Here is a 14114-nt window from a genome sequence, read left to right on the forward strand (position 1 = left end):
TGTTTATACCATGCATCCACTTATTCATGCATGGGGAAGAGACAGAATGTCCTCAGAAGATAGACAGAAATTCTGTCTGATGGCATATGGAATGTTAGCTTGCTCCCTGACAGAAGACTTTAATAAGCAACCATATCAGTTCATAAGGATTTTGGTCACTCATTGCCAATAATTTCATCACTCTTTCACTTCCTAAGAGCCAGCTTTTTTACATGCTCGACCCTGCCACTGGCACCTCATTATGGTGGGCACTACACTGTGTAGTGCAAGTCATAACATGCACCGTAGCACATTCCATCTCTATCAACCCTTCTTTGCCCATCGCACTATGCACTTACATTCCTCAATTTCAATTCAATTGCATTGCCATGCAGCACCTGGCAGTTTTATTGGTGTTAGACCCTGATTGTATGAACCCACTCTATGGGCACATGCTGGGAGAGAACATTCAAGTGTGGTTCACCGATTTTCAGAACATGGGATGACAAGCTGTGCAGTGGATTCACATGGTGCACACCCAATCAGCCCATTTGGACATTTACTCAGGTTGGAATTGGGATGCACTCTCTCAGGATATTTCAAACCTCAAAATCCTAAACTGCCATCTTATTGGAGGACCTGAGGGTATGCAGTCATTTTTCTCAATATTTTTAATTACTCATGAAAAGATAGATCATGCCAATTCTGCCTCATACACCATTCATTCTGCATTTAGTTCTTCTGTCAGCAAGTCTTCCAGCAAGAGCAGCAGTGGGAGCATCACACATGACAAAGACACTGTTATGGAAGAAGCTGAGCATGGTAGGAAGTCAAAATTTCAACTGAGAAGACTGAAGCTAAAGACTTGTCAGTTGATAGGTCCCTGGTATGGGAACAAGGAATAACAAGATAATGAGATAATAGAAAGTAGGGATGGAGAAACAAGGTATCATAGTGAGGGGTCTGTCTTGGGTCTGTCTTGAGGGCATGGGTGTGGAATGATTCATGACAGTTATTGGCCTTGAACTCAAGATTGGCACAAGCATGATGATGGTGAATTTCACAACACACAGGCTTTAACACACTAAATTGGAGGATGCTTCTGACATAATTGCATTGATGGCAAGTAAAGGAAAAGTAAGGGGTTTTTAAGAAAGAAAAAATATACATACTGGATCAAGTTTTTTTAACATGCCTGAGGTGGCTGAAGTTCTTGCCAAAATTTAAAATTCAGATTTCCTACATCTCATGAAGGTACTTTGATTACACACTTCAACATAACTGTATCTGCTATTGGCACTGCTGTTGCAGACAGAAGTTATGTAGGTTTGTATCTGCAGTTCAACAAAACTAAGGTATGTAAGGCTCTGTTCGGCAACGAGAATACAGTTGTATTCTCATTTTGATGGCAGACAGTATTATTCCCACCATGCCAAATCATGTAGCTGTGGCACATGGATAGCTACCTCACACTTTATATGGAGATCTTTTATTTATTATTTCTGCACATAATTATTGGTGTTCCAACATGCAGTTCCTATCTTAGATTCTTACATATAAAATATGCATATTGATCACAACCTAATTTAAGCTGGTGTTTTTTTTGAAGAGTATCTTGAAGTATTGTGCATATTCTGAATACTGGGCATATTAAAATCACATATTTGAATTTTGATGAGCTATTTTAATTATTCTAATATTATTTTATATTACTATATTTCTTATTTAATCCTTTGTACCCATCTTAATAGTGGAGATTCAATGTTGGATATATTCCAGACAAATATGAAGTAAATTGAAGTACAATAATGCCACTAATCAACCAATCCTGCACCTGCTGAGGAAATGACCAGAGTGAAATCAATGTGAGGTAGCTTTGCACTTGCCGCGGCTACCTGATTTGGCATGGTGGGAATAATACCATCTGCCATCAAAATGAGAATACGACTGTATTCTCGTTGCTGTACAGAGCCTAACTTGAAGAGGCCTTGATGCACATTGGTAGCTTAGTGGATGCATTGGAGGATAACAGGCAGCTCAACAGGAGAGTTGAAGAGGGGCTTGAATGCAAGCACAGACATAAAGTATGGGATGGTGAATCATGAGATGCTTTTGATAAATTCATACACAGTCAATCATTAATTAAAACAGTCAGACAAAGAGAAATTTATTCAACATACTAGACAGAATATCAAGATATGAGTAGAAGCCAGAATTTCAGTGAAAATGAATATAGGTGAAAAGGATGGAAGCATTGGGGAAGAAGAATTAAGTACTAGTTCCTGCAAAGCCATCATTGAAATGTTTCTTACTATGAAATGAATGCATCATCCCAGACTTGAATTTTGAAATCCTCTTGGCAAGATTGGTCAGAGAATGCACTAATCATATAAATATGAGTGTCAGTGAAAAAGAATAAATGAAGCTCATTTCATACCATTTTCCCTAGAATTCATAAGGGGAGATTCTGCTCCAGGAAGTTTATTCCTTATTTCCTGAGGTTGGACATCCAGCTTCTCTGCCTCTATATATTTTCCCATGTCTTGATAGGTGACTGCAAGATTTGCCATAGCAGTCATTGTATCTGGGTGCTCCACCCCAAGAATTCTCTTGCTTGCATCAAGAACTTGGATCTGCAGCTTCTCTGCCTCTGTGTATTTTCCCAGGTATTGATATGTTTCTGCAAGATTTGCCATGGCACTAATTGTATGTGGGTGTTCCACTCCAAGGATTCTGTTCCTTGCATCAAGAACTTGGATCTGCAGCTTCTCTGCCTCTGTGTATTTTCCCAGGTTTCGATTTGTTGCTGCTAGACATGCCATGTCACTAATTGTATGTGGGTGTTCTACTCCACGGATTCTGGTGCTTGCATCCAGAACTTGGATCTGCAGCTTCTCTGCCTCTGTGTATTTTCCTATGTCTTGATAGGTGACTGCAAGATTTGCCATAGCAGTCATTGTACGTGGGTGTTCCACTCCAAGAACTCTGTTGCTTGCATCAAGAACTTGGATCTGCAGCTTCTCTGCCTCTGTGTATTTTCCCAGGTATTGATATGTTTCTGCAAGATTTGCCATGGCACTAATTGTATGTGGGTGTTCCACTCCAAGGATTCTGTTCCTTGCATCAAGAACTTGGATCTGCAGCTTCTCTGCCTCTGTGTATTTTCCCAGGTTTCGATTTGTTGCTGCTAGACATGCCATGTCACTAATTGTATGTGGGTGTTCTACTCCACGGATTCTGGTGCTTGCATCCAGAACTTGGATCTGCAGCTTCTCTGCCTCTGTGTATTTTCCTATGTCTTGATAGGTGACTGCAAGATTTGCCATAGCAGTCATTGTACGTGGGTGTTCCACTCCAAGAACTCTGTTGCTTGCATCAAGAACTTGGATCTGCAGCTTCTCTGCCTCTGTGTATTTTCCCAGTTCTCGATATGTGGCTACAAGATGTCCTGTAGCATTGATTGTGTCTGGGTGTTCCACTCCAAGAATTCTGTTCCTTGTATCCAAAACTTCAATCTGTAACATTTCTGCTTCTCTTGGATATCCTTGTTCCATCAACAATCTCCCACACTTGGCATAAGCATCATCTAAGTAAGTGACACCATTCTTGTTACTTTCTGATGTGGCATGCTCCATATTCACTCTTATATGTGTTACCAAGACCCTCTGAAATCTATATGGCTGGTCTTTACCCCATCTTAGTGAACAAGACAAAGTCACATATGCCATTAAGCAACATTGTTTCTTCTCATTTGGAAGCATTCTGTCTCTGCCCCAGGAATGGACCAGTGGATGCATTGCATACACACCATCAGATGGGCCTTTTTTGATCAAGGAGAATGACAGTAATATTCGAACTCCCTCTTTAAAGACAAAGTTATCCCAAGTACCTGATTTATTGAGAGGAAGTAGTCTCCGGTCCAGCAGAGAACTGGCAAGTGGTAACTTTGAGCCAGAACTTTTCTTGTCTTCTTGAAGGGCAGCATAAAAAAAGATGTCTTCAGTAATCCCCTCATGATGGAAGAAAGGAAATAATTTCAGAAGGAGTATTGCACTATTGGCTGCTTTGGCCTTATGAAAATCATCAGATTTAGCCCTTCTCTGAATTTCTTTGTATGATAACTCCCAAGTTTCATAAACAGTTTTGTTATACTTAGAAGCTCCAGTAAAATCTGAATGGGAAAATAGTGTCTTTCGGTGCTCTGAATATTTTGCAAGATAGTCTCCAATAGTGGTTGCTCCAGAAGCAATGTAAGCACCAGCCTGATCAATTGCAAGGGGAAGACAGAAGAGCTCTTTCATGATCTTAGAAGCTTCAGATTGAAACTCTATTGAAGATGAATTCAAGCAACTAGCTTTTAGAAGTAATTCAAGAGCATCATTCTCTTCCATCTCAGTTACTTCAAGAGAGTTCTCAGGTGAAGTTAGAGTTCTCATGGCAGAATTGCGACTAGTTATCAGAATATTTCCACCCCTTCCAGGTGGAAGATAAGCTTCCAGCTCAGCAGGTGATAGATTATCAGCATTGTCAAACACCATTGCATAGTTCTCTTTCAGCAAGCCAATCCAGCAAAGAGCAGATTCAGGTGACCCATCCAGAGCAGAAGACTGAGCCTCAGGAAGGTTACAGATACCCTTCAGTGCCTGTGTGATGGTGCTAACTGAGGATGCATCAATCCAAAAAACAAGAGAAAAGCTGAAGGTAATTGAATTTGAATTAAAAGGCATTGGAATGGTATTCAGTAGATACTCACTGGTCAGACATCTCCTCAACAAACTTCAAGCAAATTTGAGTCTTTCCAATCCCCCCCATTCCATGCAACAGGAAGAACTTTCTCTTCTTAGCTCCGTCATTTGCGTTGGTAAAAAAATGCCTCTTGAGTTTGGCAATGACTTCTGTCCGTCCTGTGAACCGATTGCTTGGGTTTGGCGTGAGGGGGATGACCCCGTCGGACGTGGTCCTATTGCCGTTGTTGATGTTGTGGATGTGCATCTGCCGGAGATCCGCACTCTCAGCTTCATTCACTGGTACATTAACACGATAACCATTCTACTCACAGTGTTAGCATTATTGAATGTGCTGTTATTAGCAACAAAGTGGTGAGCACCCGCAAGAACGTTCGCTCCACTCATGTTGAGATATCGACGATGGAGAGGTTTCGGATGAGAGAGGGAAAGAAAGAAAGAGGAGCGCCCTGCAATCATTGGTCTATTTGTATATATGTATATACAGGCACGTGTCCATTTTCTTATCTTCGTTTTGGCCGCTTACCTTCTTCTGTGCGACTTTCTAGCATGTTCAATCCACCTACGGCGCTCACGACCTGGGAATGAAATCCGCCGGCGTTGAAGGTGCTTATTTATACCGTAATTTTTTTCCCGTATAAGTGCGTACAGCAGCGAAGATCGCTCGAGAATTCCCTGGGGATGAAGCTGCGCGGTGTACTCACTAGACATAGCATTCTCGGCTGACAAGCTTTGGGTAGCCTTCATGGCAGATTTACATCAGCACCCAATCATACAAGAAAACCGAACGCGATCTGCATGCCCCCCTTTTTCGCCTCAACAGCCCTTTCAGTCTCCGACCCTCGCTTGAAGTGAGTGCCCGGGTCAGAGGGCACCGAGTTCGCCCTTGCCTCAACATCTGTTGTCGTCACTGGAAACTCTTTCCCAAAGACGAGGTTTTGCGCGGTGGCTCAGTGCGTTGCGTTCTAGTGCCAATATTTTCTGTCTCGACTCCTCCCATTTGGTGTGCCTGTGTTGAATCGTATGGTCAGCTTGGGGCCCCTTGGTTGGCTTGAGAGAAAATGTCAAGTGAGTTTGTGTTCTTTTCTATGGTGGCGGTAGCTAACGATCGTCTACGCAGCTATTGAATGTCAGCGTATTCTCTCGCACACCCACATTCACCCACTCCTCTCAAACCAACAGTCAATGTTTACGCTGCGTCGAAGTTTTTGCAAAGGAAGGGCGGCTACTTGTAAGGGCAGAAGGGACGAATGAGCGTAGGTTGGATGAACCTAGTGAGATGGCAGGTGTCAGCTGTGGGATGGAGTTGCGATCCTGGGTGGAGGTGGAGACGTTAGCCGCGGTGCTCCGACTCGACGACCAGAGAGCCTTTGCGCGATATAAGGGAGGTGTGCGATCGAGGAGGGGAAGTGTGTGGAGACTCGTAGAGCTCGGTGTAATGGGGTACTGACGCTGCAACCTGAACCTCCAACTTGCCAAGTTTCGGGAGAGTGTATGTGGAGCTGCATTCTTCATTCAAGCCAATACCGCATACATCGTGGTTTTGAGCCCACCAACCAACATTGGTACTGGCAACACGCGACCTGGGGCCTCCAGACGAACTTTGGTCGGTGGAAATTGCACAACGACTCGGATTGACTTTGGATTGACTTCTCGGCAACATATACACGCATGCAGGAGGAACTCATAAACAACGGGGTGGAGTTTGGACATAGTCGTTTGGAGAGTGCGTGACATGTAGGTCTCGAATCATTGAATTATACATACAACTTTCAAATGACTACTATCAGTCGCAGGTACGATATAAGATGCTTCCGATCTCCATGAATGAATTACCATTGTAAGGCCCCCCGCAGTAATTTTTAGCATCGGGCCCGCTCGCTGCACAATTATACTCCCCCATGAAAAAGTTCAACGGCTTCGATGGGATACCCGGAGGCCCATAATCCCGCTTCCCAATCGTCTGCCCAGTCTTCACATCCGCAATAGTGAACGTAAGGTACTTCCCCCGTTCCAAATACAACTGGTATTCATAAAACTGTTGACCAGCTGCGCCATTGGTGGTGTCGGTGTACACCCCGCCGCCCTGGCGCTGGGGTGGCTTGTCAGGGATGTACGAGCCAGAGCCGGTGTAGAATGTGAATTCGGCTTGATTGTTCCCGCCACCGTAGATCTCTGCGATGTCGATCTCGTCGCAGTCGTGGTAGTGGCTGCCGTTGGGGTCGAGGGGACCGACGACGCAGAGCTCTTCGCGGAGGACGACGTTGGAGTTTTTACCGCTGTCTGGGGCTCCGCGCATGGTAATCCAGATGCTCCTACGTGATTATTCGCTCAAGTTCGATATGATATTTAGAGGAAGGGGAAAGAAACGGACGTGTAGGGAGCGCTACCGTCATTGAAAACGAAATCGTAGCGAAGCCGACTTTCGGTGTTGGGGTCGTTGATATCGGATGTTGAACTGAACATCCTGTACCCGTTTGGACCAGCCCCGCTCACTCCGATAGAGTTGTCATAGCCAGGGTAGGTCTGGTAGTTGAGGAAGTTGTGGGAGACGTGACGACAGCCGTCGGGGTCGAGTCTCTGCAGGAAGCTCGCGTTGCTTGCGAGGGCTTCGGCTTTGAATGCGCGCATGGCGACGTCGGAGGCAGCTGCACGCGCTCTGGATTGTCTCAGGCCATGTGCATGCCTGGTGGAAGTGAGTGACATGCTGGAGTCGTAGTTGGAGATGAGCGTGAAGTCGAATACAGTTTGGGCAAATGCCCAAGCTGAGAGGAGGAACTGCATTGTTCAGTGGGAGTGCTGATTTTTGGCGATTGTCCACGAAATGAGCGTACCTTTTTATCCTGACCACGGTCGCGTACTATGGCCGACATCCTACCATGAGCGCGGCAGCGCCGCCCCTCGAGTCCTTAGAACCACCTTGGTGCAACGGCCCCCGGACGAGTTGGTCTAATTTTATACCTGACCACGCGAACACGTGCCTGTCATGTATTCTGGCCTTTTAATAAATTTTTAAATTTCCAACTCATCCTCTTTGCTTTCGTCTTTCTCATTCCTCGGCGACTTATCCTCTTCATTGGATTTGCTCGACTTTCTAACCCGTTGTTCTGTATGGCACCAACTGGGCTTACGACTAGAGAATGAAATCCGCTGGCATTTGAAGGTACCTAAGTATAGGCTATTTATGTTGTGATGTCAATGGGCGCTGCTTTACAGTTCAACTCTGTATTTCCCCCATTCAAGTTCCTCCAGCGCGCATCAGCATCAACAGCATCATGGATTCGACCAGGTTCGACCTTCGCGATCCCTCTCGCAAGTTCCTTTTGTCCGTGAATGTGCCTGCTGCCAATGCGGAAGTTTATGATGAGTTGTGGTGATCGATCGTCGCCTAATGGCCACAATCATCATCATCACGGTCATCATCACACTCACCAGCAGTAGCACCAGCGACAGTCAACTGATAGCGCTCCCTCCCTATGATCCTTTACGGGAAGAACATGGGAGTGGGAGTGGTTTCGAGTACCAGATTGAGTGGCGAGGGACGAATATTGATTCGGGGTGTGAGGGGCTTTGTGTCGTCGGGAGGGGAGAGTGGAGGATGAGAATTTTGGAGGATTCTCTAGTGCACCATTCTGAGTCACATTGGCCCTCTCCGTAGATAAAAACATTCTTCACATGAGGTCTTTTGATGGAATTCTTGAACGGCTGGAGGAGTGACACGGAAATGGGGGGCTCACTGTCGTTGAACGAGGACGTTTGCGGCGAACCATTGTGCTTGGCAATGACGAGCAGCTTGATAGCTGCTCTGCGGGGATTGAATTGCAGAGAAGGAAGTGAAAACTCATCGTCTGATGTTGATGGCGTTCGCGGCAGAGTTCTGAATCGCGAACGTGGACCGAAATCTGAAGATGAGACGGATTATGTAGAAGAGGCGCAAGGACGAAGCGAAGAGAAAGTTGAGATGGGTGGACGCGGGAATTTGAGGGAAACATCAATGAATGCCAAGCTGAACGACTGAACCAGTGAGGGGACGGCACCGGACTGGGAGCAGTAGGTGGACGATAGGCAGGTTGGGATGCGGAGAGAAGGATGTCATTTCCATCCCATCTCAAGTGCCTATATGCGTGCAAAACCACCTCAAACCGCATACACCTTCCGCGCATTCTCTGTCCCCTCCTTCCCCCATTGCCAAAACAACGAACTCGGTCGTCCACGTTTCATCACCGTATGACATATCAGCGACACCCTTTCCTTCAAGCTGGCCGTGAGGGATTCGTATAGGTTCGAGAGACATGAAGGAAGGTTAACTTTAAGGAGGGTTTGGGGCTCCAAGAGAGAGCTGATGGAGAACGTTTGGTAGATCCGCATCTGTGAAGAGAGGGGATGAGGCTAGAAGGGAAAGGGAAAAGGGTAGGAGTACCCGCGATGTAGATGTAAACGTTGGGACACTGGGCCACGCTACGAATTCCGGCGTATCGAAGGAGCAGTGTGCGTGAATCTGTGATAGTGGTATGTTCTTGTAAGAACTGGGAAAGGATAGCTAACGGAAGGGGACAAACCTTGGACTCTTTCGGCATCTCCTCAAGTCCGCTACGTGTCGTCCTCCGCCTCATGGTACGTATCGCCAGTCGGTTTTCAAGCCTAACAGCGTGTTTGAGTTCAAGCCGTCCGAACATCATTTGTTGCGTGTCGAAAACTTGTTGTAGTAGTGATCGAAACCACTCTATTTCCCTGAATACGACGCGGCGTGTAAGGTCATGGCTTCTACTAGCGGGCTAGGGTCAGAGACGAAAGAGGAACAAAGATGGGGAGGTGACGTACGTGCCGTTTTCTACGGAATTGGCGTCGCGACTACGTAGCTCAGCCAGCTCCTAGCGCGAGATCTGGCCGTGACCAACAACTTGAACAGAATCAGTACTCGTCATCGATATGCACCAAACCCAAGTACTCACCCAAACGGAACCAAGACGCAATCCCACACCATCTCTCCTCCGTCCTCTCTTCAGCTACCGTCGAATCCGCGAGTTTCTTTCAGAGTTCCTGGGCAGGCGCCTTGCACTACTATACGGCTAGGTGTTCTTCGAATCCAGAGTGTTGAAACTGTTCTCCCCCCATTTTTTGACGTGTTTTGACGGGATTTTTTCAACTGATAGCACTGTAGTAGTTCAAAGGGGTTGTTGAGGGGGCTGTAAGCGGACTTTTTCGACCGGTTTTTCGAGTTTTAGTGGGTTTGAAAGACAGACGAGCGTAGGACGGCGTTGGTGTTTGTTTAGGTGATAGGTGCTTGAAGATAACTGCCACCGTTCCCCTTTCACCTCGTTCTCAAGCAAGTACAAAGTCCCAGTAAACTACAGAGATACGATGTGAATGATTGATTGAAAATACTACAACGCGCCCGCAGGCCTATGCGACTTGGAAATGTACACCATATCCGAATGACATTCCACATCTTCCGTGACCACCAATCTTTTTGTCAAATGCCTCCAACTGCGACCGGCCACTCAATAACGCCTGCATCAGCTGAGCTAGGTGTCCGTGGTCCTCGAGAGGTCTACCCAACTAGTCCGGCGGAGGGTAGCACATAGTGAGGGATGACGACATGGCACGTCAATGGATGTGCCACTGTCCGCGTCAGTTCAGGTGAGCAATGTGATTCCTTCCCCCTCTCCTCTTTTTTACATGAGGAGCAGGGGTCACGTCACTGTCGGTGGCATGGCAACCAATAACCGACGAACAACGATGACACACAGATACGACGAGGATACGCAGACGCACGACGACGGATGGCATACGTTGAGGATGACATACCCGACACACAAAATAATGATGACTACACACAATGACGACGACAATACACAGATGAACAATGATGATACAATGATGGATGGCATGTGTTCACGACAACCTGTTGCATCAATGGATGGTGAAGGTAGATGTGGAGACATGCACGGTTACCCATCCTCAAGTTGTATACACAGACCCCTCGTACATTAGAATACTTAGAATATATTGTTTCATGGCCACCTGACCCCTACAAAGACCGGTTTAGACCAGTTGCAAACCGGTTAAGACCAGAACTGGTTGAAACCGGTCTTGTAACTGCAAAAGACCGCAGAAAACTGGTCTGTTGCAGTTTGGTCCGGTTTTTTGAGGTTTCTGAAATTGGGAGGACTGGTTACGGTTACTGGGGAGGCGCAATGCCTGCGAAATCAATTTGTGTTTGCACCTATTTGGTCTCCCTATACATGGACGAGAATCAAGGAAAATCAATATTCTGTGTGACCCAGCACAATATCCGGAAATATTGATATACAAATTGGGACTAAAACAAGTTTTTTAGGGAATGGCCCGAGAATTTCCAAAGCAAGTCAATGATGAGGTGTAGATATCTCCCTGATCTATGGGGAGCAGTAAGATTATTTTTGATATTCTCGGGCCATTCCCTGAACAATCAAAAATAAAGTGTAGTCTTACTATAAAGTGTAAGGCCCATTGCCCGTGCAAAGTAGCTATTTTGTTTTCAAAACTGCCTGCGAAACGTGCTAAATTAGATTACATAATCACGCGAAGGAGGCGTCGCGTCGTGTCAACGCGTCGATGATACACATTCTCAATGACTATTAGGGCCACTCTACATTATCTCTACTACCCAAATTACTCCCAGAAACTTTTCATGACGCAAAGCATTGCCCAAAGGCCAAAAGCGGTGCTCCAATGCACAAGGCAGATCTCGCTCGTTGGCCCAACAGATGTGACAAGGAAGCGGAAAACATGGTGTCTTCATTTGGAAAAATTTATATGACCTCAAGCATGAACTATCTGACTACAAACAGCAGATAAAAGGCCAGAAAACAAGCCTCATTTTATGACTTTGACAAGACTCTGACTATCATGATGACCTAGTATAGTCACCAATTCAATTTTACCGCACATTCACATTGTGATCTAACATACATACATTTACTATGCCTTTACCAGCCTAGAAATTGTAGTGGAACACGAGGAAATTATTTGGGAAGATAAAACGAGACATTTGGCAGGATTTGTGTGGCTGTGCACTTAGTCATCCAGTCAAATCAGTTGCAGGCATTGCGCCTCCCCACGGTTACGGTCTAAGGCACTGGGCACCAAAAGACCGGACCGGACCGGACTTTCAAACACTAATTAGATTATTTACCCATTCAAGCATCCTCGCACTTGAGACAGCAACGAATATGTAGGGCTACATATGTATAAACATATGCTCTCAAAACTGTGGAATACGCTAAAATCTCTTTTGTCCTAGTATATTTACTCTCAATTTCTAAGTTTGGTGATGGAATTGTACATCCATCATATGCATAAAACAAACTTACAATAAAAAAAGGGATCAGATCCAAAAAATGAACAAATAAATATGATCTGAGTTCATATTTAGAATATGCTAAAATCTTGGCCCAGGAAGTTCAGCAAATTCTAAATATGAATTTAGATCATATTTATTCAATCATTTTTTGGATCTGATCTTTTTTTTTATTGTAAGTTTGTTTTATGCATATGTTGGATATACAATTCCATCACCAAACTTAGAAAATGAGCACAAATATGTTAGGGGAACACTGGTTTTGGTCTATTCACCAGTTTTTAGTGCCTATGTTTACACCTATGTGGCCCTTCATATCTGTCGCTGCTTGATGTGTTGGTTCCTTCCGAGCGCATTTTTTCATCCAGTGCTGAAACTGACACAAAGAGGCAAAATTGAATCCACCCTGTTTTAATGGAGGCACTTCAAATGTTAAAATTTTCGCTCAAGCAGCAATGGCTAAACTTTACGGAGGGATGGGCTGTCACAGATAGTGTTTAAAGGTCTGGTCCATAGGACCGAAAAAAACCGGTGGACCAAACTGAACCAGACCATGGTCTGGTCTTTTTTTCGGTTGCAGTTGCCCAAATTTGGGGTTGGTCCAGTTGCTGGTTGCCTCATTTCAAAAATCTTTTAAAACTGTTCAAAGACCAGTTTAAATCGGTTGCAAACGGTTAAACGGTCACATGCATTACACAGCCTTGTAACCACGTTTATTACCTTTAATTGGGTTTTTGGTTCATCAAAAACGGTTAAGAACTGAGAAAGATATAACCAAATCCATTTTGGCACAAATACTTGTTTGTGCAACTTGTACCAGAATGACTTTAATTCTAGCTCACTCAAACTTTCATCATTTTGCTTGATTCAGTTTTTGGATATTGACATTTTAGGTATGAAAATATACTCACCATCTATCAATATATGGTATGCATCAAATAATTTACAGTTGCCACATTACATTTTGCCTGAGTCTTTAGGTGATGTAATTCAGTTTCAGTCATATCTATGTCAAACCTTCATTAAATTTCTTAAGAATTGGTGGAATGATGGGTATTTATATGTTTTACTATGATATATAACAATTTTATGTTTTAGAGTAATAATAATTGAGATACAAATGGTTTATATTGGTACGACAAATCTTACGCAAAAAAACCGGTCTGAATTGGTTTGAACACGGTCCATAGACTGCAAAAGACTGGTCTTAGGTGGTCTGGTTCGGTTCCCTCAATATCTGGGTTGGTCCTAGACCGGTTGTGGTCCGTGGCTGCCTGTTTTCGGGGCAAAAAACCGGACTGAACCAGACCTATGAACACTAGTCACAGAACACGAACTCGAGTACTACACAGATGATGACGAAGATTCAGTGGATTTGTTAGGGAAGCTAACTTCGGAGATTAGGGAGGATGGTATAGATATTGATGAGGTAATTCATGTTGTTGGACAGGATGACGAGGATTGATAGGGTTATTCTTTGTTCAATATATTGTATACAACTTTACTTACCATCATGATGTACATTTTTCTCAAATTCTACTACACATTTACCCTCATTCTACTTAATGCACAAGTCATCAATTGCCACAACATTTACCAGCTATAACTGGTTCAAAGTCACCGGCTAAGCCGAGCTGAACCAGATTTGATTAGCTCTCAAGCAATCCACAAACCAGAACCGGCAAAAGCCGCCAGTTCAGCAAGCTGGCTTGTGGCTAGCTGAGCCGCGGCAACACTAAAAACAATCACTAGCCACAGTGAAAATTGAAGAACAATCTTCAATGAAATCTTGTTAGCCTTTATGTTTCTGTGAAGAGGATCGGCAGTGCCAAAGGAAGCCATGCACTCACCATGCATGAATGCTAGTATTTCTGTGAAGCAGAGAGAGGTGGTGCCTGTAGACTAGAATCTGAAGAGGGGTGAGCCATGGTCCTGCAAAGGAGTGTTCGTCATGCTCACCTGGGCTGTTCCTGGTTCTGCTGAGTAGTCCAGGGAATGCACCCAGGGTTTTTAAACCTTCCCCTCATGCCATATCGCTTGACTCAGCA

At 44.7% G+C, this 14114-nt stretch overlaps 4 protein-coding genes across 4 annotated transcripts; 1 reads left to right on the plus strand and 3 right to left on the minus strand.

Moving 5' to 3' along the window:
* Window positions 1-5747: 5747 nt before the first annotated feature.
* Window positions 5748-6174, plus strand: LACBIDRAFT_299270 (uncharacterized protein; the record flags this gene model as incomplete). Its single annotated transcript, XM_001882252.1, has 2 exons — window positions 5748-5792; window positions 5845-6174. 2 exons carry the CDS (start codon window positions 5748-5750, stop codon window positions 6172-6174), a joined length of 375 nt encoding a protein of 124 aa, XP_001882287.1.
* Window positions 6175-6510: 336 nt separating this feature from the next.
* On the minus strand, window positions 6511-7597 carry LACBIDRAFT_299271 (uncharacterized protein; the record flags this gene model as incomplete). Its single annotated transcript, XM_001882357.1, has 3 exons — window positions 6511-7039; window positions 7099-7502; window positions 7559-7597. The coding sequence occupies 3 exons, from the start codon at window positions 7595-7597 to the stop codon at window positions 6511-6513; spliced, it is 972 nt and encodes a 323-aa protein (XP_001882392.1).
* A 1264-nt stretch (window positions 7598-8861) lies between these two features.
* LACBIDRAFT_299272 (uncharacterized protein) lies at window positions 8862-9403 on the minus strand (the record flags this gene model as incomplete). The annotated part of the gene is made up of 3 exons (XM_001882358.1): window positions 8862-9092; window positions 9145-9222; window positions 9284-9403. The coding sequence occupies 3 exons, from the start codon at window positions 9401-9403 to the stop codon at window positions 8862-8864; spliced, it is 429 nt and encodes a 142-aa protein (XP_001882393.1).
* Window positions 9404-12563: 3160 nt separating this feature from the next.
* LACBIDRAFT_328279 (uncharacterized protein) lies at window positions 12564-13923 on the minus strand (the record flags this gene model as incomplete). Its single annotated transcript, XM_001882359.1, has 9 exons — window positions 12564-12674; window positions 12787-12927; window positions 12978-12980; window positions 13014-13040; window positions 13084-13135; window positions 13216-13375; window positions 13576-13602; window positions 13740-13814; window positions 13917-13923. 9 exons carry the CDS (start codon window positions 13921-13923, stop codon window positions 12564-12566), a joined length of 603 nt encoding a protein of 200 aa, XP_001882394.1.
* Window positions 13924-14114: the final 191 nt, after the last annotated feature.

The sequence above is a fragment of the Laccaria bicolor genome, genomic scaffold (genome assembly GCF_000143565.1).
Source record: "Laccaria bicolor S238N-H82 LACBIscaffold_16 genomic scaffold, whole genome shotgun sequence".
NCBI classification, from domain to species: Eukaryota; Fungi; Basidiomycota; class Agaricomycetes; order Agaricales; family Hydnangiaceae; genus Laccaria; species Laccaria bicolor.